The 25,242-nt window shown below is 42.1% G+C and overlaps 1 protein-coding gene across 3 annotated transcripts in view; it reads right to left on the reverse strand.

Moving 5' to 3' along the window:
• Positions 1 to 25,242, reverse strand: part of LOC137422863 (uncharacterized) — a 635,168-nt gene that overhangs the window by 435,508 nt on the left and 174,418 nt on the right. For all 3 annotated transcript variants that reach the window (XM_078774996.1, XM_078774997.1, XM_078774998.1), the window contains exons 14-16: positions 14,412 to 14,582; positions 8,326 to 8,463; positions 1,784 to 1,912 (exon numbers count right to left, since the gene is read on the reverse strand). In XM_078774996.1, coding sequence (XP_078631122.1) covers positions 1,784 to 1,912; positions 8,326 to 8,463; positions 14,412 to 14,582 — 438 coding nt within the window. The remainder of the gene's footprint in view (positions 1 to 1,783; positions 1,913 to 8,325; positions 8,464 to 14,411; positions 14,583 to 25,242) is intronic.

Below are 25,242 nucleotides of genomic sequence, written 5' to 3' on the forward strand. Positions count from 1 at the left end.
AGGTACCGCAAAAACGGCTGAACCGATCGCAACGATATTTTGGGTGGGTAATCCTGGGACCCCCTGGAGTAAAATAGGCGAAATTGTTTTTCTAATTTTTTCCCAATTTTTCCAATTTCCAATTTTTTCAATTTTCCAGTTTTTCAAAATACGATGGAATAATATTGACCGATATGAACATTCCACAAATACTGTTTAGATTTTGATGATTTGCACGTGATATGATTTAATGGATGTTTATATAAATCATTTAAAATAAAAAAAGCTTTCAATTTCTGATATTTTGCCTTTTCATTTGGGCCTCCCAATTGAAGCTCCGCCCATAGGGCGGGTACCGTTGCTCGTAATATAAATAACGAAGTCCTGGGAACGTTCTATCCTCTGCTTCTCATCTTTCATTCCCATCTCTCATTCCCCTCTCTCCTTCCCCATGCCCACATCTCATCCAACCAGTCGACACATTCAAAACGGGTGTTGGAATACATTTTGCCGATTTTCTCAACTTTAGCTGAAACTCAGACTTGAACTATCCCAGCGATTGTGATGGTGAATTACAGTCGAGATAAAGCCGTGAGGGAGCCTGAATGAACTTTATGTTACAGGCCTTCGAAAATGCATTTCGTTCTGTAAACGTATATATAGATATCTCGGCATTTTCCCGTCTGTGTCATCTTGGGCGGTGTAAGATATATCAAATCATGAAATGACCGCGATTATTTAATATATCTTGGCATTTTCCCCGTCTGTGTCATGTTGGGCTGTGTGAGATATATCGAGTCGTGAAAAGCTACGATTATTTAATACATCTCGGCATTTTCCCGTCTGTGTCATCTTGGGCGGTGTAAGATATATCAAATCATGAAATGGCCGCGATTATTTAATATATCTTGGCATTTTCCCGTCTGTGTCATGTTGGGCAGTGTAAGATATATCGAGTCGTGAAAAGCTACGATTATTTAATACATCTCGGCATTTTCCTGTCTGTGTCATCTTGGGCGGTGTAAGATATATCGAGTCATGAAAAGCCGCGATTATTTAATATATCTCGGCAATTTCCCGATTCCCGTGTGTGTGTTTATTTTCTCAATTATTGCTGAAGCCGAGTTTAATACCATCGATAAGAATGAAATCAGATGATGAATTCGAATCGAGATAAAATTGTGAGGGAGACTCAATGAATGGCCTTTATGTTACAGGCCTTTGAAAATGCATTTCGTTCTACAAACGGGAGCTTTAATCGAATTTTATTGCCGTGTTTTGCAACTGAGTCTAAAACCATGTTGGCAACTGTGAAAAATGAAATGATATATCGAATTAGAGTTTAAATAAAACTGTGTGAGAGAGTAAGAAACCGCGGGCCTAACAAAAGAAGCCTCAAAGCTATGCGAGTAAACAACATGGTGGATGATTTGTTTTTGAAGCCCCTCCCAGACCGGGGATAGCCACACCCCCGGACAAACTCACAGAATCACCTACGGAGAATATAATATAGATTGAAAATTATTTTATGGTGAAAATTTGAACTCCTCCAAAAGAAATGGCATCAATGTAGAAGAGTTCCTTTGGAAGCTAAAGAGCATGCTATATCTTGAACAAACCCTCAAGCAAAGGCATGAGGATTTTTATCCACCAGAATTCTATTAAGTAAAAACATCATAACTAAAACAAAAGTAGTAGCTGATACACATATAATAGAAGCTATTGATGGAAACAGTGATAGAAAGAAGAAAGGCACAGGGTAATGCTGAGGGTTCCAGTGGGAAAGTAAAATGCCGGAGCGTACTTTTCCAGGCTTGCGACATGGTTGATTAGAATCTGGAAACACCTTCTGGAGGGCAGACAGAGCAGCATTTGCTTTTGCTGCCTTCTTGTTGGAGCCAGTACCCTTGTACTTATCTCCATCTACTTCAACCTAGATGAGAGAGAGGGAGAGAGAGAGAGAAAAAGAGAGGGAGTCTGAGAGGGCAAACAGCAATTCAAAATCAAGATTTACAGCGAGAACATCATAACAACAAACAACATCCACAAATTTATGCTTCATCATCGATCGTCACATTTTCACACCATGAACCAAGAACTTGAGCTCCAACCCCTAACCCCCATCGATATATCAGATCAAATGACATCTTTCAATTTTTGGAAAGGTTTTACAAATAATTATAATTTCTTATGCCCTAACAAACAAAACACATTTTGAATTATCCGTTTTCGAAAATTGTTTTGTGTGGATTCATACGATATATAATTGGAGAAGTCTCTGTTCCGGCATTTCTGCCAGGTGGGAATGGGTAAAATCTGTCACATGTTCCACCCTTAATTTGGACACTCACCTGTGACAGAGTGACGCGGCCATGCCGAATCTGCCCTTCCGAATAAGCCGAATGTCCGTCCGAGCGATGCCGAAGGCAAGCTTAGACATGGCCGCGCGACTCACTATCCGCTGGTAGATGTGCAAATTAAGGGAGGAAGAGGAGACAGAGTTAAACAATTCCCACCGGGTGGCGGTGCCAGCCTTGGAAGGAGACTGCACGAGCATTACAGTATGTTTGATTTGTATGCACTCCTGAACTGCTGGCTGGAATAAATAGAAAAACGATGGATTTACTCAGAGTGCAAGTGCAGGTTTAAGGTGGTGAAATTAATTTTATCGGCTCGGGGGTTCAGGGTACGTGGGGGAGGGGAGGGGGAGCGAGGGGAGGCACAATTCTCGTTATGTAAATGTGCATCATATATAGTACTGCCCCAGTGGGCGTGGAATTTAACCATTGGTAATCCTGGGGGAATGAATCCATTCATAATTTTTGGGGGATGATTCCATCCTCAGTTCTGGGAGAATGGATCCGTCCTCAATTCTGGGGGAATTAATCCATCTTCAATTGTGGGAGAATGGATCCGTACTCAATTCTGGGAGAATGGATCCATCCTCAATTCTGGGGGAATTAATCCATCTTCAATTGTGGGAGAATGGATCCGTACTCAATTCTGGGAGAATGGATCCATCCTCAATTCTGGGGGAATTGATCCATCTTCAATTGTGGGAGAATGGATCCGTACTCAATTCTGGGAGAATGGATCTGTCCTCAACTCTGGGGGAATTAATCTATCTTAAATTGTGGGAGAATGGATCCATACTCAATTCTGGGAGAATGGATCCGTCCTCAATTTTGGGGGAATTAATCCATCTTCAATTGTGGGAGAATGGATCCGTCCTCAATTGTGCAAGAATTAAACCGTCCGTAATTCCGGGGGAGTTAACCAGTCCTTCATTCTGGGGGAGTTAACCAGTCCTTCATTCTGGTGAGAGTTACTAGTCCTTCATTCTCGTGAGAGTTAACCCGTACATAATTCTGGTAAGCGTTAACCCGTCTATTTCAGGGGAGAGTTAAGCCGTCCGTAATTCTGGGGAGAGTTAACCCGTCCGTAATTCTGGGGATAGTTAACCCATCCGCAATCCTGGAGAGAGTTAACCTGTCCATAATTCTGGTAAGTTAACCCATCCGTAATTCTGCCTTCATAATTTACCCTTTAAAACTTTAGCATTTCCACTTTGGAACCTTCACAAAATTACCCTTTATAACTTTAGAATTTAACTTTTAAAACCCTTTTAAATGTACCCTTTATAACTTTAGCTTTTACCCTTTCAAATTTACCCTTAAAAACAATTTCAAATTTACCCAATAAAACTTTTAAAAGTCCGGACTGAGTCAAAGTGGTCCTAAAAAGCAATTGGTTTTATTACCTGCGCCACCAAAGGTGGATGGAGGTTATGTTTTCACCCCTGTCTGTCTGTTTGTTTGTGAACAAAATATCTCAAAACGTTGTGGACGGATTCGGACGAAATTTGGCAGAGATGTAGCGTATGTGACACAGACGAAATGATTAGATTTTGGTGAAGATCAAGATTCGGATCCGGCTAGTAGAATTTTTTAAGTGATTCTTCACCATTGAGCGATAGGGGTAAAACCAACATAGAGCAGGACAGCTCAAAAAGTTATGGATGGATTTGGACGAAACTTGGTGGACAGATTGTATGTGTGACAATGAAGAATCGATTCAATTTTGGTTTTAATTGTGCTGATTTTGAGTGTGCTGATTTTGAGTGTGCTTTTTCATTGTGCTCATTTCCATTGTGCTCATTTTCATTGTGCTCATTACTCCCGTCAGGGAGTAATGCATTCGATCGTGTCCGTGTGTGCATGTGTGTGTGCGTGTTCGTGAACAAGATATCTGGAAAAGTTTTGAACGGATTTGGATGAAAGTTGGTGGGATGATTGCACTTGGGATAAGGAAGAATTGATTAGTTTTTGGTGAAGCTCAGGAAATTATTCCGGATCCAGGAAGTTTTTTTGGGAATTTTTTGGGGAATTTTTTTTTCTGTTTTCCTTTAAAAACCATTTTCTCTGCAATAATTGGACCGATTGAGAGCAAATTTTTACCATAGGAGGAACTTGGTCTGCAGAATATTTTAATGGTAATTATGACGTCACAGGTCACGTGGTACGGCCGCCATATTGTTTTGAGTGAAAAACACTAAAATCCTATTTTCTCCAAAACGCCTGAACAGATCGAGGCCAAACTTTGCAGGCAGAATCGCATACCCATGACGAACAAAAAAGTCAGCGAGCATGACGTCATGCATCACATGGTTTCAGAGTTATGACGTTTTTAAGCACAAACATTTAAAACCGAGCTCCTCCCTCATTTATGATCCAATCGAGGGGAAACTTCACAAATCTGTTCAGCATATCAGTCTACTAAAATGCCCTTTTGGAATTTGCGATCGGTCACGTGGTTTGGCAGACATCGTTAATTAAACGCAAATAATAAAAACATTTATATCTCTTGAACCACTTCATTGATCGACGTGAAACTTCATACTGTAGTAGAAGTCATGAAGAGTAACAAGTGTGTAAAATTTGAAGATGATTGGATGTACGGTCTGGAAGCTGGAAGTTGTTATTGCATGAAGAAGAAGAAGAGTCTTAGACTGTGGACGATTCATTTATTTATCACATGTACATACTTGCAGGCATCGTTTGACACAATGTCCCAGGTTAATTTGAACCTCAAATGTAATTATAATTCCAGATTTGTCAATGGCTGCGGTATATTAACAAACGAATAAAACAGATTTGGCAAAATTCGAACTTTTTAAAAAAAGATCGCATATTCACCCAGGGTTGTGAGAGGCTGAAGAAGAAGAAACCTCACATGGGCTTCCCAGACCAAATAATAATTCTGGCTCTGTGATTTTCAGGTGTATTTATCTATATATCTACATATCTGGGCAGTGTCTGTTGTCACTGAACTACTCCCTGAAACTTTTGTTTCTGTGGTTGTGAAGTGTTTTTAATAACGTGGTGGTAGTTTTGAATCATGTGGTGGTGAGGTATTTTGAATTATGTGGTGGTGAGGTGTAAAATGACGTGGTGGTGAGGTGTTTTTAAGTCACGTGGCTGTGAGGTGTTTTGACTTAACATTGTAATATGAAAATAGTTTTCATATTTGTTGTAAATGTAGTTTAAACTTGTGGTTATGCGTTAGAGCGGTGTATTTTTTTTAGCAGCGTCGTCTTCAATGTTCATTTTTTTTTCTTCTCATAAAGACATATTCTGTCATTTTAAAACCACCAAAGTGTGTATTAGGTTTCCCCGTTTTATAAAATGTATCGTTTGATACGTATAATGCTTTAAAACTGTTTTTTTTGTTGTTGTTTTTTTTAACCTCAGAAGAGATATCAACATTTACCTCAGCGAATGTCAATCGCGGTGTCAGTATTTGATGAACTTATAAAGACTTAGGTGACTTATAAGTGTGACAAGCATGTCCACGGGATTCTTCCCAGAAGAATGAGTGGTCGCATTAGCTTGCACGACTTAAAATGAGCGAGTTTTGTTTTGACGTTTGGGCCAGTTTTACATGTTGTATCCCTAAGGAATGAAACGAACGTTTTCCCGGCTTACAATTTTATTTGAAGTCACACATGCCTCAAAATACACTCACCTATATGGAATTGAACGCTGAATCCGAAATTGTAAGTGAAATTGCCTTGTTTTTTTTTTAACATTATCTTCTATATATTCTAAATATATATCTGTGCAGTGCCTGTCTTGTGTTGTCTTGTCTTGTGTCGTCACTGAACTACTCCCTCAAACTTTTGTGAAATCGTACTATTCCAACTTGACCCATGGCGGGAGTATGCGCTCTACTGAGTGGCGTTTTAGTTTTCATTGTGCTCATTTTGAATGTACTCATTTTGATTGTGCTCATTTTCATTGTGCTCATTTTCAGTGTGCTCATTACCTTCGCAAAAGCGGAAGGTTATGTTTTGATCGCTGTGTATTTATTTGTATGTCTGTGTGTGTGTATGTTATTCGCATAACTCAAAAAGTATTCAACCGAATTGCATGAAATTTGGTGGGATGATTGGTTATTATACGGGACACATTTGATTAGATTTTGGGAGCAATCGGGTCAAAGGTCAAGGTCAAGGTCACGAAAAGGTCAAAATCGTATTTTTGTTGTTCTGTTCCCTACACTCCCATGCCAAGTACAGAACAGTAGCTGCGGCGAAGGTATGCGCTCTACCGAGTGCCCGTTCTAGTTTTTATTGTGCTCATTTTTATTGTGCTCATTTTCAGTGTGCTCATTACCTTCGCAAAAGCGGAAGGTTATGTTTTGATCGCTGTGTATTTATTTGTATGTCTGTGTGTGTGTGTGTGTATGTTATTCGCATAACTCAAAAAGTATTCAACCGAATTGCATGAAATTTGGTGGGATGATTGGTTATTATACGGGACACATTTGATTAGATTTTGGGAGCAATCGGGTCAAAGGTCAAGGTCAAGGTCACGAAAAGGTCAAAATCGTATTTTTGTTGTTCTGTTCCCTACACTCCCATGCCAAGTACAGAACAGTAGCTGCGGCGAAGGTATGCGCTCTACCGAGTGCCCGTTCTAGTTTTTATTGTGCTCATTTACATTGTGCTCATTTTTATTGTGCTCATTTTCATTGTGCTCATTTTGAGTGTGCTCATTTTCATTGTGTTCATTTTCATTGTGCTCATTTTCATTGTGCTCATTTTCATTGTGCTCATTTTCATTGTGCTCATTTTCATTGTGCTCATTTTCATTGTGCTCATTTTTCATTGTGCTCATTTTCATTGTGCTCATTTTCATTGTGCTCATTTTGATTGTGCTCATTTTGATTGCGCTCATTTTCATTGCGCTCATTTTTATTGTGCTCATTTACATTGTGCTTATTTTCATTGTGCTCATTTTGATTGTGCTCATTTTCATTGTGCTCATTTTGATTGTGCTCATTTTCATTGTGCTCATTTTGATTGTGCTCATTTTCATTGTGCTCATTTTCATTGTGCTCATTTTGATTGTGCTCATTTTGATTGTGCTCATTTTGATTGTGCTCATTTTGATTGTGCTCATTTTGATTGTGCTCATTTTGATTGTGCTCATTTTGATTGTGCTCATTTTGATAGTGCTCATTTTGATTGTGCTCATTTTCATTGTGCTCATTTTGATTGTGCTCATTTTCATTGTGCTCATTTTGATTGTGCTCATTTTGATTGTGCTCATTTTGATTGTGCTCATTTTCATTGTGCTCATTTTGATTGTGCTCATTTTGATTGTGCTCATTTTGATTGTGCTCATTTTGATTGTGCTCATTTTGATTGTGCTCATTTTGATTGTGCTCATTTTCATTGTGCTCATTTTCATTGTGCTCATTTTCATTGTTCTCATTTTCATTGTTCTCATTTTCATTGTGCTCATTTTCATTGTGCTCATTTTGATTGTGCTCATTTTCATTGTGCTCATTTTGATTGTGCTCATTTTGATTGTGCTCATTTTCATTGTGCTCATTTTGATTGTGCTCATTTTCATTGTGCTCATTTTGATTGTGCTCATTTTGATTGTGCTCATTTTGATTGTGCTCATTTTCATTGTGCTCATTTTCATTGTGCTCATTTTCATTGTGCTCATTTTGATTGTGCTCATTTTGATTGTGCTCATTTTGATTGTGCTCATTTTGATTGTGCTCATTTTGATTGTGCTCATTTTCATTGTGCTCATTTTCATTGTGCTCATTTTCATTGTTCTCATTTTCATTGTTCTCATTTTGATTGTGCTCATTTTTATTGTGCTCATTTTTATTGTGCTCATTTTTATTGTGCTCATTTACATTGTGCTTATTTTCATTGTGCTCATTTTCATTGTGATGCATTTACACTTTGCAAAGAACAAAAAAGAGCTTAATAATGGTGCCATGGTGACTGCATTTGGAGACAAAATCAAAATGTAAAAGGAATACCTCAATGCTGAATCTCTTATAATGACTGGCACCTTCTTCTGAGACAACCTCGTACTTAAGTCCACGCCGTTTTTCGTTGAGCTCCATGATGGGGTTTTTGCCTTGTGCTGTGAGCACAGGGCCCTGTTGCTTCAGACTCTGTGGTAATCCAAGAACAGTGTCACCATTAATTGTGGTTGTCAAAGTTGGCAGCAAGTCATCACGCACAGAAGAAAGAAAACAAATCGACATAATGCGTGTTGTTGTCATGTCGTCTTTATGAAACATGTTATAACAGTCATGGCCAAAAATATTGGCACCCTGGCACTTTTTTCAAATAACTCAAACTTTTCTCTAAAAATAAGTTGAAATTGACAAAAGTATTTGGTCTCCACATTTCTTTATTTCACTGTTAATATTAAAGAACCTTTGTTTTTAATTTAAAACTTAATATATCCTTTAAAATTAGACAATAAAAATAAATGGCATTGACAAAATTATTGACACCCAAGACTTAATATTTGGTAGTACGGCCTTTGGACAAAATAACTGTTCAAGCGCTTCCTATAGCCATGAATGAGCTTCCTCCACCTCTCTACTGGCAGTTTGACCCACTCTTCTTGTGCAAACTGCTCCAGTTCTCCCAGATTTGAAGGGTGCCTTCTCCCAACTGCTGTTTTCAGATCTCCACACAGGTGTTCAATGGGATTTGGATCTGGACTCATTTCTGGCCACTTCAGAACAGTCCATCGTTTTGTCTTGAACCATTCCTGGGTACTTTTTGAAGTGTGTTTGGGGTCATTGTCCTGCTGCAAGACCCTTGACCTTCGACGGAGACCCAGATTTCTGACACCGGGTTGAACATTGCACTCCAAAATGCCTTGGTGATCTCCTGATTTCATAATGCCATGTGTACATTCAAGGTACCCATTGCCAGAGGTAGTGCAGCAACCCAAAAACATCACTGAACCTCCTCCATGTTTGACTGTAGGGAAGGTGTTCTTTTCTTTGAAGGCTTCATTTTGTTTTCTGTAAACATAGAGATGCTGTACTTCACCAAAAAGCTCCAATTTGGTCTCAACTGTCCACAGGACATTCCGTTCAGGTGTGTTGGCTTGTTCAGGATTTTGGCTTGTTCAGGTATGTTTTGGCAAATTCCAGTCATGCTTTCTCATCTCTCTATCTCTCAGCAGTGGGGAACCCCCTTTTATTGAGTTGGTTACGGATGGTGCGAGTTGAAACTCTTGTACCTTGTGTCTGAAAGTCATATTAAATCTGTTTGGCAGTTGATTGAGGTGCTTTCTCCACCATTCGAACAATCCTTCGCTGCAATATTCAATCAAGCTTTCTCTTGCTACCACATCCAGGGAGGTTGACTACAGTGCCATGGGCCTTAAACTTCCTGATAACATTGCGTACGGTGAACACAGGAACATCAATGTCTCTGGAGATGAACTGGTAGCCTTGAGATTGTCCATGCTTGACTGCAATCCTGTGTCTGACCTCCTCAGACAATTCTCTGGTTTTCTTTCTTTTCTCCATGCTCACTGCGGTACACACAGTGACACAAAACAGCAGAATGACTCCTTTTCTCGATTCAAACTGGTTATATATATATATAACCACCTTTAGAGGCCATTTTTCCCCGCAAAGCGGGGGTTGGCCTTTTTCGGGAACCGTGGTTGTTGTTGTTTTTTGGTCCCCTTTTTGAAGCAATGTTTTACGGCCGGATGCCCTTCCTGACGCCAACCCTTTTTGCCGCCTTTAACGACAAACAGGGAATTACCAGTGAACTGGTACTCAATTAGCCGACCTCGGAAGGATGACAGGCTGAGTCAACCCCCCTGGCGTTAATTCAGCGATCGACCGGGATTCGAACCCAGGATCCTAGGATCCTAAGCCGGCACCCTAGCCGCTAGCCCAACACCAGGGTTAACACAACACCTCGATTCAAACTGGTTGATTGAGTGATTTTTATGTTGCAGGCACCTGCATCTCACCACAGGTGAGTTCAATTCCAAATTAAAGGAGAATCACCTGCTTGAAATCCAATTATTTCTAACAACTTCTAAAAGGTGCCAATAATATTGTCCGGGCCATTTTAGGATTTCTGTGTGGAATACGCTAAGATTTAGTGATTTTTTTCAGCTTTTTTGTTTTGTTTCACTGCAAACCAAAGAAATACATGTGTGGATACCAAAATATTTTTCAATTTCAACAATTTTCTGTAAGAAATCGTCCATTATTTGAAAAAAGTGCAAGGGTGCCAATATTTTTGGACACGATTGAATATGCATACTTTATTTCAGTAGAAAAGGCACAGCCAACCAGCAAATAAAACGCCACTCTCTCTCTATTCAACTGCAAGAAATAAGAAAGAGCAGACTTCACCTTCGGTGATGTTTCATTCATGGTTGACAAACTTACTTAAGGCCAAAATTACAGTTCCTGCCAGGAGCCATTTTAAAATCTAATGCACATTCACTTAATTTACAACCACTCACCTGCCGACTTTACCATGCACATATTTCAGATAAGAGATATGTTTTGCCAACCGACGAGGTATGTACGAGGACCGACTCTACCACCAATTTGAAACAAATGGGGCAGCTCTGATTCAATCATATCACAATGTCCTCCTGACTCCTCCAGCTTTCAATGCAATGCAAACATGCAACATAAGAAATGAAAGGATCAAACATGGAGGCCATGAATTTCAATCAATAAAATAATGTAATGCCTTAATTCCCATTTCAGATCAATTCTCATTTTCAGAGTCTTTCTAAACACGTGCTCAACATATGCATTATCACCTCTGGGAATTACACCACACACGTGACAGGAATTACACCACACGTCACGTGTGGTGTAATTCCTGTTAGAGGAAGTGACTGATGGTGGGGTCTTCAATAACCGTCAAGCTTGTTGTAAAATTCACTTGCTGGAATTACACCACATGTGTGATGGTGGTTGAAGACCGCGTGATGGTGGTTGAAGTCAACCTGACCGCAACACTGGTGTCAGAGGAGTGGGATTCAAACCCTGCACCAGTTTACCTCGTAACACTGGTCTCAGGAGTGCAGTTCGGACCCAAGAGGGAACAACTAGCTCCCTGCAATCCAAATTGAAACAATATGGAATGGAGATTCAAAACAAAATAGGTTGCAGATTCAGGACTGGTCACTTGTAACTACCGCCCATGATATTAATTCGGCCTCGGAATTCTTCCACAGAAACCGGCTCTCTCTGATGCATAGATCCATCCCGTATCATCTTCAGTTATCTTGACCATCCTCCTGCCATTGGCACTATCAATCCTGTGGTGAGGCAGTTTCTTTCAAACAACTTACTCTTCCTGGAAGGAAAAGCTAACCCAACTCAACCTCAGCTCATTCCACAAATCCCACAACAAGTGTGCGTCTACTCTCAGGAGAGCCAGAAAACATCTGTACAATCTCAAGAATGAGCTTTCAAACTTGTCTCCCTCCTATAAAACCTGTTGGTGCCTTGTCAAATCTGTCTCAGGTGTACGGCTGTACGCTTCCATCTCTTCCCTCACTTCAAATGGCACCGCAGCCAATTCTGTTCATGAGACGGCCAAATGCTTCAATTATGTGTTTGCTTCAAAATATTGTGTCCCTAACCCCTCTCTCTCTGTGCCCAACCTTCCCAGTCGTACCAACTGCCTCTGGAATATGTGTCTTTTGCACCTGAGAAGGTGGAGAAGTTCCTGGCAACCCTCAACTCTGACTCTACACATGGACTGGACAGCATCAGCTCACATATCCTAAAAACTTGCCTTGCTGCTCTTGCACTTCCTCTCTCTGCCGTTTTTACCCTGTCATTTACCATAGGTCATCTTACATCTGTTGGGAAATCAGCCAACATCACAGAATTACATAAAAAAGGTGCAAAAACTGATCCTCTCAACTCGAAACCAATTAGCTTACTTCCAATCATCCGCTAGGTCATGGAATCCATCATCCAAGTTTCAATAAAATCATTCCTTTTCTCCAACAACCTCATCTCAGATCATCAATTTGGATTCAGACCTGGTCACTTTACCTTGCACACGCTGTTATGACTTTCCCAACAGTGGATGGAGGCCCACAATATCAGACATGAGATCAGGGCCGTCTCTCTGGACATATCTCATGCTTTTGATACAGTCTGGCATCCTGTCCTGTTCTCCAAACTCTCTGCCGATGGCATCCAAGGCCAACTCGACACATGGCTTACTGACTCTCGTAGCCAACATGTCACTCCAAACAGAACCCTTTCATCTCCCCTCACTGTCAAGGCTGGAGTGTCACAAGGCAGTGCTCTGCACCCAGTCTTATTCCTGATCTTCATTAATGATCTATCTGACTGTCTGGAAAATCCTCTTCATCTCTTTGCTCATGATTGCATCCTCTGCCGAGCCAACCTGATCCTTCAGACAGGCAGGCTGCAGCCACTTCCCTCGCTTCAGACAAAGTTGGTCAAACATTTGAAGTGCCTTTCCATCTGGACAAATCTCACACTCACTCCCTCTCTGAAAGGACTGTCTGGCAAACCCACCCCCTTACTCCATCTACTTTCTCAACAATCCACTTGTGGAAATTCAGCCACTCAAACTCCTGGGTCTCACTATCTGCCACGATCTTTCTTAGGCAAACCACATTTCAAAATCGACCTCCAAACCCTGTCGCTGAGCGGGTTTGTGAGCATTCACCTTAGTGCAAAGCCCTTCCTTGGCACATCCGAACTCCGATTCACATGCAAGGTTTTCTTTTGCAGCTTGAAGGAGTACAGTACTACTCTCCCCCTCTAGGATGACTCCCCTTCCTCACACCTTGCTCAGCTTGATGCCATGGAAACCAAGGCCTTCAATATCATGGGAAACTCCCATGCTGAATCCAAGTTTATGGGCCTATCACTGTCCCATTGCAGACAGGTCGGTTGTCTCTCTGTGTTCTACCACATCCTTTCTGCTCTTGCACCCTCTGCCCTTTTTGTGCTTTGTCCCCACTCAGGTTTCTGCAGGGCACATACGGTTCACCATGAACCCCCTTCTGGTGAAACTACCAAAAATCCAGCATCACTGCTCAACTCCACTCATTCATTCCTCTTTTTTCCTGCCAGTGAAATTAACTTCTGCATCCTGTTCAATCTCACTCTTCAAAATGTGGTTAAACAGTCGAGATTTGACAAAAACACAAACGGGAAAATAACTTTGATGAGGTGGAGTGCTTGGGAAAACACCACGTCGCCGGCAGAACCGGAAGCGGAAGTGATGGTACTCTTTGCTGTCATGCTCGTTGCGTCGTGGTAGCGAATCATGCGGCTGGCTTCGGCCCTAATATAACCTCATCTACCCCGCTAATCAATCATACCAACTCTGCTCCTGTCCCTCTAAACCCTGCTGAACTAAGTTATCTCTCCCAGGACCAACGAATCATTAACTAAACTAACCTACTTTCCAGGAGTAAAATCAAGGTGCATAAGGTGATAAACGAGATGAGGTGGTGTGGCCTCAAGACTCGATGACGGAGTGGCCAAGGTGGGAGGGTCTGCCTGCCCCGATATTAATAACTTCAGATACAATGGATCCAGTTTACCTACTCCATTACTCCAGCTGCTACAGACACTCAAAAAGTAATCATAGCCTGGGTGGTGTTCAGTTTGGTGGGGAGGAGGTGGATAAGGGGAATAGTACAGAGCGAGGGGGACATGACCCCACCAATCTATGTGCAAATGCGTATCATACATCGCCACCTGGTGTGAATGCCCCCCAAGCAGCATGACCGTGTCTATTCATTTCATACTTCATTCATGAAAATCAAAGAGAGCGCTGTCTTGTTCGCGGAAGCCGTGACGCCCATATAACCAAAGTCATATGCAATCATCTACAAATTATGTACTCATCTACATAATGCAGATTCATCACAAGCCCACACTTGACCGCGAAAGCAGACAGCGGACATTTAGCTATACTCATTCATATGTGACAATCTGCAAATTGTATGCACATCTATACATCATAGACATCTACACATTCGCCAGTTTTGAAGGATTACTTTCTCGTCATAATAATCATTCAGAATGAATCTAAAATGTCGACTTACCTCGGGCAATATTGCTGTAACAGCAGCCGCTGTAAGCTGGGAAGAAGATGAGAATGGACTCTTGCTGCTGTGTGATCCTGCAGTGGCCACCTGTCCGGCCTCCTCCACTTTGTTTTCCGACTCCACCTGCTTGGTCTCAACACCAGTAGAATTTCCTAAGGACTGGAGCACCTGAAAGGGAATCACAGAATTAAACACGAGAACAGCACTCAGTAGAGACCTTAACTCCACCAGCCTGAACAGTTTACGTTTTGTATCCCATTGATAGGCCGAATCTGCATCCGGACTTGAACCAAAATCTAATCAGCTTGTTCTTGTCACCTACCCAACTCATGCACCAGGTTTTGTCATAATCCATCCACTACATTTTGAAATATCATGGTCATCGTTTTTGACCCGATCTCCCAATTGTGAAGAATCACTTTAATAATTATATTATCCAAATCTCAATCCGAATCTTCACCAAAGTCAAATCAATTTGTCCTCGTCACAAACCCAAGCTTCCCCCAAGTTTTAGATATCCTGCTCACAGACAGACAGACAGACACACAGATAAACAAACAAATAGGGGTGATAACATAACTTCCGTCCATCTATGGTGGCAGAGGTGATAAAGGACCAAACTGAACCAAAAACCAACCAACAAAGAAAGAGTTCCGAGACGTCAACATTTTTCAAAGTGGGGGGAAAGCACCATCCTGCCATTAGTGAAACATGTAAAAACTAGAACCGCACTTGCAGAGAGCACATCGTCTTGCCTCAGGCGTTCATTCTGAACAAAAATATCATCGTTATAGGAACACGCTAATATTATGGCCCACTGCTATTATGTCCCATATGGAAGTCAAAAATTTAAATTTAAGTTTAGCCAGAAGTTAAAATTCAACATGTGCGTACACACGCGTACAGACACAGACACAGACACACACACACAGACACACGTTATATATTTTATGCTTGCATGGTTATACTTGCATGGTTGATCAGAGTAGTGATGGCAATGTACAAAAGAGCGCGCACAGCTGTAAGGACGAAGGACGGGAACAGTGGTGAGTTTGAGGTGAAGGTGGGAGTGCATCAGGGGTCGGTACTAAGTCCACTACTATTTGTAGCTGTGGCGGGAATTGAGTGGCGTGCTGATGATGAGGGGAATGTCGTTGAAGCTGAAGGGAAAGGTGTATGCTGCATGTGTGAGAAGTGTTATGATTTATGGGAGCGAGACATGGGTAATGAACGTAGAGCAGCATCGAAGGTTGGAAAGGGTGGAAATGCGAATGGTTCGACGGATGTGTGGAGTATCGTTGAGAGAGAGGAAGACAAATGATGAATTGCGAAAGATGATGGGAATAGAGCCTGTGATTGATGCTGTGAAGAGGAACAGGTTGAGATGGTTTGGTCATGTGTTGAGGAAGGATGAAAGTGACTGGTTGAGAAGAGTGATGGAAATGAATGTAGAAGGAAGTAGAAGACGGGGAAGACCGAGAAAGACTTGGCTAAAGATGGTGGAAGAAGAAATGCGGGCAAGGGGGTTAACAAGGAGAGATGCAGAAAATAGGGCAAAATGGAGAAGATTGTCATGGGGACCGCAAGGCTAACCCCCGCTCTAGCAGGGAAAATGGCCTTTAAAATGCATGTTGTGTTGTTGTTGATGGAGGTGCTGGCTCAGAACGTAAAGGAGGGTTTACCGTGGGAGTTGTTGTATGCAGATGATCTGGTGTTGATGGCAGAAAGTATGGATGGACTGAAGGAAAAGATGAACAAGTGGAAGGAATGTATGGAGACAAAAGGTCTGAAGGTGAATATCGGAAAGACGAAGGTGATGGCAAGTGGTAAAGCATGTGGTGAGGTGGAAAGAACTGGGAAGTGGCCGTGTGCTGTGTGTAGGAAGGGTGTCGGAGTGAACTCCATTCAATGTACAATGTGCGCTGAGTGGGTTCATCAAAAATGTAGTGGTCTGAGAGGGTCATTAACCAGCGTGGCAGCTACATTGAAATGTAAGGTGTGCACAGAGGGAGCTGCAGATGGAGGAAATGTTGAGTTGGATCTTGGAGACGGCGTGAAGCTGGAAGGTGTGAAAACATTTTGCTACCTCGGAGACATGCTGAATGGAGAAGGTGGATCAGACTCGGCAACGGTTGCTCGAGTGAGATGTGCATGGAAGAAGTTTCGGGAACTGAGTGGCGTGCTGATGAGGAGGAGAGTGTCGCTGAAGCTGAAGGGAAAGGTGTATGCTGCATGTGTGAGAAGTGTTATGATTTATGGGAGCGAGACATGGGTAATGAACGTAGAGCAGCAACGAAGGCTGGAAAGGGTGGAAATGCGAATGGTTCGATGGATGTGCGGAGTATCGTTGAGAGAGAGGAAGACAAATGATGAATTGCGAAAGATGATGGGAATAGAGCCTGTGATTGATGCTGTGAAGAGGAACAGGTTGAGATGGTTTGGTCATGTGTTGAGGAAGGATGAAAGTGACTGGTTGAGAAGAGTGATGGAAATTACTGTAGAAGGAAGTAGAGGACGGGGAAGACCGAGAAAGACTTGGCTAAAGATGGTGGAAGAAGAAATGCGGGCAAGGGGGTTAACAAGGAGAGATGCAGAAAATAGGGCAAAATGGAGAAGATTGTCATGGGGACCGCAAGGCTAACCCCCGCTCTAGCAGGGAAAATGGCCTTAAAATGCATGTTGTTGTTGTTGTTGTTGTTGTATGGTTATACATACACACAAACACAAACACATCCAAGGTAAAATGTACCATTGTAAAACATTGAACTACTGAGTATGAGGATGTTACAAGGTAAAATGTGGTTAAAGTAGATAATCATATGGTTGGTTGTCATGCAGTGGAGGCAATGCTGTGTTAAAATGTATTCTGCTCTGAGTATGGTGTGTTGAGAACAGCCTCATCATGATGGCGAGGTGGGGCGAAGGCAGCCAGCCGTCCCCGCGGGGAGAGTTTGGGGAAGACGTGTGAAGTTGGCTGATGGTCACAACAACCTTTGCCCTAGATTGATAAATGCAAACATCTCGCAGGAGAAACATTGTTTTATAATTAATATGAACTGTTTGTATGTTCCATTTTGAATGTTCGATGACAATGTGGATTTAAGTGGAGCAAGCTATATTAATTGTACTGTGGTTAAAAATGGTTTTAAAGAAAGAATGTGTGTATTTTCATAAAAGTCAAGATGCCCCCTGGGCGCCGAAGAGTCTGCATTCCTCTTGTCTTGTACATAGTACACTGTTGGCCTAGTTCGACGTAATCCAACACATTGTACTCCATCTTATCTGCCTTTGGCCTTGAATGATGTAACCAACCGAGTACTTGAGTGTATAAAAATGAGATCAACTGGTGTGTCCAGGGAGAATGTATCCTGCAGCAAATACCTTAATTGGCAAATATTAATTGGCAAAATGTAACTCGATATGTGAGATCCTCTCTCCATGCTTCCATGAAATAACTTTGACCTCTGTAACATCTTCATGCAGACATGAATAAAATATTGAGCTCTGTTACGCTTGGAACCTGATTGGTGAATACCAATGTTTTTTTCGTAATTCAACTCTAATACTACGTACCTAATGGAAGATCGAGGTGAATTATACACCACACCCATATACCAACATCATCTGTCCACCCTATTATGTCACACAGTTTCGTGGCATGGGTTATGAACATCATAAATTTAATTCTTCATTCACATCAGGTAAGAAATCAGATATATTAACTTTCAGATTTTTCGGATAAAGATTTCAATTCAACCAATGATTGGTGGATTACCACTTCACAGATTACATCATCGTTATCACTCTATACAGTGCCTTCAGAAAGTATTCACCCCCCTTGACTTTTTCCACATTTTATTGTGTTACACCCTGAATTTAAATTTAAACTTTTTGATAACCAATCGACACAAAATACCCCATAATGTCAAAGTGAAAACATGTTTTTAGAAACAAATTTATTGAAAAATAAATACAGAAATATCGAATTTACATAAGTATTCAACCCCCTGCTTCAATACTTTGTGGAAGCGCCTTTGGCAGCGATTACAACTTTGAGAGTTCATTGGTATGTCTGTATCAGCTTTACACATCTGTATTTGGGGAGTTTCTCCCATTCTTCCTTGCAGATTTGCTCAAGCTCTGTCAAGTTGGATGGGGAGCGTTGGTGAACAGCAATCTTCAAGTCATAAATCCTACAGGTCGCACATGATCTCTTCTGGTCGCAACCCTCTTCGGGTGAAATTGCCAAAATTAAGACTCTCTGCTCACCTTTACTCTTTCATTCCTCTTTTCTCTTGCCTCTGAAACAAACTCCCTCACTCTCTTCAATCCCACTCCTAACTCCAGGTATTTAAAACAGCTGTTCACCACCATCTCTTATCTTCCCCCATCCAAAACCTTGATCTTTTCTACCCCCGTGAATTCACCCCAGATCCACTTTTTTTAAATGCCGACTTCTTTTCTGGAAGGCCTAGCAGTGTCCATGTGTTTTATATCTCTCCCACCCCCCCCCCCCCCACCCCCTTCCCATGCCACCCCCTTCTCTGCTGTTGTACTTGTGTTCTTCCCTCTCTCTCCCCATCTTGTCTCCCGCTCCCTTTATTATTGTATGTTTTGTGTGTCTGTTTTTTTTTTTTGATTAATGTGAGTTAGATCTTAAACGAGCCTCGATCTTGTATCCAAAAAAAAAGAAAGTCTTTCCACAGATTCTCAAAGTGATTCAAGATTAGCCTTCGGCTGGGTCACTCAGGGACTTTCAGGTTCTTGTTCTGAAGCCATTACAGCATTGCTTTGGCTGTATGCTTGGGGTCATTGTCCTGTTGGAACGTAAATCTTCGTCGCAGTCACAGGTATTTTGCACTTTGAAGCAGGTTCTCCTCTAGGATTTGCCTGTATTTGCCTCCATTAATTGTTCACTCGATCCTTACAAGTCTCCCAGTACCTGCCGCTGAAAAGCATCCCCATGGCATGATGCTACCACACCATGCTTCATGGTAGGGATGGGGTTACATGGGTGATGGATGAGGTGTGCCCGGTGCCCACCATATGTATTGCGATGTATTCAGGCCAAACAGTTCTATTTTTGTCTCATAAGACCACAGAATATTTAGCCTCATGCTTTCAGAGTCATTTACGTGGCTTTTTGTAAATACCAGGTGTGACAACGTCATGTGCCTTTTTCTCAGGAGTGGCTTCCATCTGGCCACACTCGCATAAAGCCTAGATTTGTGAAGTGCTGCAAAGACTGTTGTCCTTCCGGCAGGCTCTCACATCTCAGCCAAGGAACTTTGTAGTGCTGTCAGAGTGGTCATTGGGTTCTTGATCACCTCCCTGACCAAGGTACTTCTTGCCTGGTAATGATGGAGCTCATTGTGCTCTTGGGAACCTTGAACACTCTAATAAATTATTTTATACCCTTTCCCAGATCTATACCTCCTCACAATTCTATCTCGTAGATATATGGACAGTTCCTTAGTGCATGTCAGAGCAGAAACTCCACCATGAAGTCTGTCAACTGTGGTCAAATCAAGTTGTAGGGACATCTCAAGGATGATCAAAGGAAATTGGATGCACCTGAGCTCAATTTGGAGTGTCATAGCAAAGGGGTTGAATACTTATTAACTCAAGACATTTCAGCTTCTCATCTTGAATTAATTTGTAAAAGTTTCTAAAAACATATCACTGACATTATGGCATATTGTGTATAGATCAGTGACAAAAAAAATTCAATTAAATCCATTATAAATTCAGGACACAACAAAATGTGAAAAAAAACCAAGGGGTGTGTACACTTTCTGAAGGCGCTGTAAACCCAATGGCGAGTTGACAAAAATGCCAAGTTACAAAAAAATTTCCGTTGAGCAGTTTCACAGAAAATGATGTCCAAATGTTTCCCATTAATACAATATGGCTGCCATACCATGTGACCTTTGCCGTCAGAGTTATATAGCCAGTTAGTTAAGGTGTCGACACTGGTGCAACGACTGCAGCTCCCTGTCCTCCTATCTGTTCCATTATGATGATCTGTCGCCAAAGACTTCAATGTTGGGCCAATGTTCGTGCTTCCACCAGTGACGTTATTTGTCTGACACTGCAATCTGCCTTGATGCAGTTCATCCACCTTTTCAGGTGGCCTTCCTGTTGATCTGGTGCCATTTACTCTTCTTTCGATGAGTATTTTAGAAGTCTGTTCTGGGGCATCCTTTGAATGCAATGCGCAAATAATCCAAGTCTTCTTTGTGTTATACTCTGTTAGGACGTTTTACTCAAAGGATTTCTCATATTATTTGGAAATCGAAGATTTGCAAGTATATTGGTCTGGTCTGAGATTCTGTCTCAGTTTGTCTGGATGACAATCGTTTACAGGTCACAATTTTCAACCAATCTTCACAAAACTCAACTTCACTCTTTCATTCCTCTTTTTCCCGCCCCCAGAACCAACTCCCACACTCTCTTCAATCTGTACACCAACACCTATCCACCACAATCTCTTACCTTCCCGCATTCAAAATCTTGATCTTTTCAACACCCGTTGATACACCCCAAATCCACCTTTTTCAAATTCCGTTTTCTTTCCTGTAGTGTCCATCTTGTTTATCCTGTACACCACGTCCCAGCCTGCTCCCTTCCACAGATCTCCCGATGTCCCTGTGTGTTAATGGTGTTGTGCTTCCCTCTCGCTCCCTCTCTTGTCTCCCGCTCCCTTTATTATATGTTATGTCTTTTCTGCTGATGTTATGTGTTTTATGTGATAGCTCACTCTTACACAAGCCTCGACTTTGTATTAAAAAAAAAAAAAATACAATCATCCCATCTCCACCATGATCTACCTCTTTTCCTCCTACCTTGTTCCCTATTGTTAAACCTGCAGTCACATGAAAAAGTAAGTACACCCCATGTAAAGTTTTGACTTTTTCAACATATTTCAACATACAGCTATTTGATCTTCATTTCAACAATATTGATAGATAAAGGTGATATAACATAACAAATATCATGATACATTTACATTTTGTGGTCCATTGTATAATTTAAATAAATATGAACGCAAATTTCGCATGTGGAAAAAGTAAGTACACCCCTACATTTATCACTACTTCAAATACCTAAAATTAGAATCAGGTGCACCAGCTCAGGTGCAAATGATTAGAACATCGTCAGAGAGGATCTTGGAGGAACCTGTCTTATTTAAACCTCAGACATTTAGTTTGGTTTGCTCTTTGTTGATGAAGTGTGCGGCGTCACCATGCCTAGATCAAAAGAGCTCTCTGAGGCCTTCAGAAAGAAGGTTTTAGATGGCTACGAGTCTGGGAAGGAATTTAAAAAGATCTCCAAACAATTTGAAATCAATCATTCGACTGTCCGGAAGATCATCTACAAGTGGAGAAGATTCCAAACAACTGCCAACTTGTTCAGGCCAGGCCGCCCCAGCAAGTTCAGCCCGAGAGCAGACCGCAAGATGCTGAAAGAGGTCCCTAAGAACCCCAGAATGTCATCACGGGACCAACAGGTAGCTCTTGCCACTGTTGATGTCAAAGTGCACGTGTCTACCATGAGAAAGAGGCTGCACAAATTTGATCTACATGGGAGGTGTGCGAGGAGGAAACCTTTGCTGTCCAGAAAGAACATCAGGGCAAGACTAAATATTGCCAATGAACACCTAGGCAAAGACCAACACTTCTGGAACAATGTGCTCTGGACAGATGAGTCAAAGGTAGAGCTATTTGGCCACAGTACCAGAAGACATGTTTGGCGAAAACCAAAGACAGCATTTGACCACAAGAACCTGATACCAACTGTGGAGCATGGTGGTGGAAATATTATGGTTTGGAGCAGCTTTGCTGCATCAGGGCCTGGGCAGCTCACCATCATAGAATCCACTATGAATTCTTCATTGTACCAGAGGGTGCTTGAGGATAATGTGAGGCCATCTGTCGGAAAGTTGAAGCTCAACCGGAGGTGCACCTTGCAACATGACAATGACCCTAAACATACCAGTAAATCCACCAAGGAATGGCTGAAAAGAAAGAAATGGAGGGTTCTGGAATGGCCAAGTCAAAGCCCGGATCTAAATCCCATCGAGATGTTTTGGGGGGGATTTGAAACGAGCTGTGCAGGCAAGAAACCCCTCAAACATCGCACAGCTGAAATAATTCTGCATGGAGGAGTGGGCAAAAATTTCTCCCAGTCGATGTCAGAGACTGGTAGACAGTTATAAGAAACGCCTACTTGAGGTTGTTTCTGCCATAGGGGGCAATACCACCTATTAGAGCCAAGGGTGTACTTACTTTTTCCACATGCGAAATTTGCATTTATGTTTATTTAAATTATACAATGGACTACAAAATGTAAATGTTTCATGATATTTGTTATATTATATCACCTTTATCTATCAATATTATTGAAATGAAGATGAAATAGCTGTATGTTGAAATATGTTGAAAAAGTCAAAACTTTACATGGGGTGTACTTACTTTTTCACGTGACTGTATGGATGTATGTGAAATATATAGTTAGGTCCAAAACTTCAATTCCGTGACCATTTTCTGGCTAGTAAGGTTTGACGATTGATTTGACTTCTATTGACATTTTATAACAAAAATAGCCTCTATGTCCCTCCCAAAAATCCCGGCATTTTTCGCCAGAGGCCCGAATCCAAGATGACCGCCGGCACTATCTTGAAAAATTAAGTTTTGAACCAGAACACCTAGAATCACGTACAAAGACACTTTTTTGGGTAATTTGACCACGAGGATTCCGAATCTGACATTAGTTTGACGTTATGACATTATTTTGACCCAGAAATCCAAGATGGCCACCATCCAGTAGAGCAAAAATGCAACTTTTAAATGGGAGAACATATGATCATGAATTAACACATTATTTTGGCTAAATCTATACTGGCCACGGAATTGAGGTCCTGATTAGTGAATTGCTATTTTCTTGTTTTTTATTTGTCTGTGTGTGTAATGTCATATACTTATTTCTGTCTTTCCATGGAGTATACGAGCGAATGAGACGGCACTGAGAAGCGCAGTATTCAGAAGATAGCTGTCAAGAGAATGTCCACCGTTCCGTGTGTCCTCCAGTGTGGCGGGCTTTGCAATGAAGCCACTGATGTCGTTACCTCCGTTGAGAGTTGGGAAAATCTCAAGAAAAAAGCCCTGTTATGGAGCGGTCTTGACAAGTTCGGAGACATTTATGCAACAGTCAATTGGGATAATGGTCCCGGCAGACAATGTGTCCATAAATCATGTAGGCTGACCTTATGGAATGCTAATAAACTGGAGCAGGCCAAGACAAGACAGAAAAAACGAAAAGTCAAGGAATGCCAATCTCAGTCTTCGTCCATGTCTGAGGCTTTCCCCCCGGCTGCTTCTCCACCTGCCAAGCGGCTGCGATCAAGTGTAGAAGGGCTGATACATGAAAAAACAAAATGTGTCTGGTGCTGTAAACCGGAGTCGGCAAAGCACCCAGAATCAAAGCTGTCCCTGATTTCGTATGATAATGCATGGGCAACGTTCAAGAGTCACACGGTGGCCCTCGAAGATCAGAGCATGCGAGACAGAATCAACTGTGTGATCGATTATGCAGCTGATGACCCATATGCGATTGAGATCAGATATCACAACAAATGCTGGTTGAAATATGTGCGTAGTTACCAGAAAATGAGTGAAGATGACAAACTCCCACGCATGCACAATGTCAATCTCCGTGAGGCTCAGACTATCTTCTTTGACCACATCAGAACAGTTATCTTTGAGGAACGTGAGCTAAGGTCACTACAGAGCCTCCTCAAAGACTACAGCTCCATCATATCTCGGTATGGCTTCTCAACATCCAGCATCAAGTCGTCCTTTATCAAAGATATCCTGACCCAGGAGTTTGAGGGCAAGATCGGCTTCCACTCCCGCCCTCAGAGAAACCAGAGCGACCTAGTCTATGACACGTCTGGGGGTGGTTCATATGTTGAAGCAGCACTCTCCGCCATCGGTGTTAGCAGTGAACAACTGGTGCACAATGTGGCTAAGCGGCTCAAGGATGATGTCAAGTCAATCAAACCCATCCCATGGCCGCCAAGAGTCGAGGAGCTAGAAGAGGAGGAAGAGCTCTAGCCTCTCATGGTGCAGCTGCTATCTGCTTTGCAGGGGACGAAGGAGGTAGATCTGTCTCCCAGCACACTCTCTCTCACCTCTCTCATCACGCAGTACATTACAAAGCGACCCACCACTACCGCCATCAATGCCACCGTCACCCTTCATGGGATGACTCGCAGCAAGGAGCTTATTGACTCTTACTACAAGCTGGGCATGGGGATCAGCTACCCGAACGTGCTTCTCCTACGTGACCTCTGGACCATGCATGACCTCGAGCGATGTTTGATCTGTCCTGATGAGATCGCTGAGGGAGAACCAAGCATTAGTATCATTGACAATGATGACTTTACCAACGACACGTTGACAGGAGGGGGTACTGCACACCGCTGTAACTAGATGTTTCTGCAGCGTCTAGAACGTCTTGTACCGGATTATGAGGCTAACATCCAGGATGAGCAAACACGCATCACAGACGCAAAGACTGTGTCACAGGCACTAACTGAGAAGGCATCTGAGATGCAGGTAGTTAAGCCGTATAGGACGATAAAACGTGGGGAGCCTCCCATCCGGCCAAAGCCCACTATGTTCTCATCAAGTACAAAGCATCAGTGCAAGCGGAGCATTTTTCATGCCCTTGCTCGTGTGGACGTGGATGGTGACCGCCCTGATGCAGCTGAGCAGGCTATCCCTTCATACAATGGGTTTTATGCTGGTTTAAATGCGGAGCAAGG

The sequence above is a fragment of the Myxine glutinosa genome, chromosome 3 (genome assembly GCF_964187855.1).
Source record: "Myxine glutinosa chromosome 3, kmMyxGlut1.1, whole genome shotgun sequence".
Classification (NCBI taxonomy): domain Eukaryota; kingdom Metazoa; phylum Chordata; class Myxini; order Myxiniformes; family Myxinidae; genus Myxine; species Myxine glutinosa.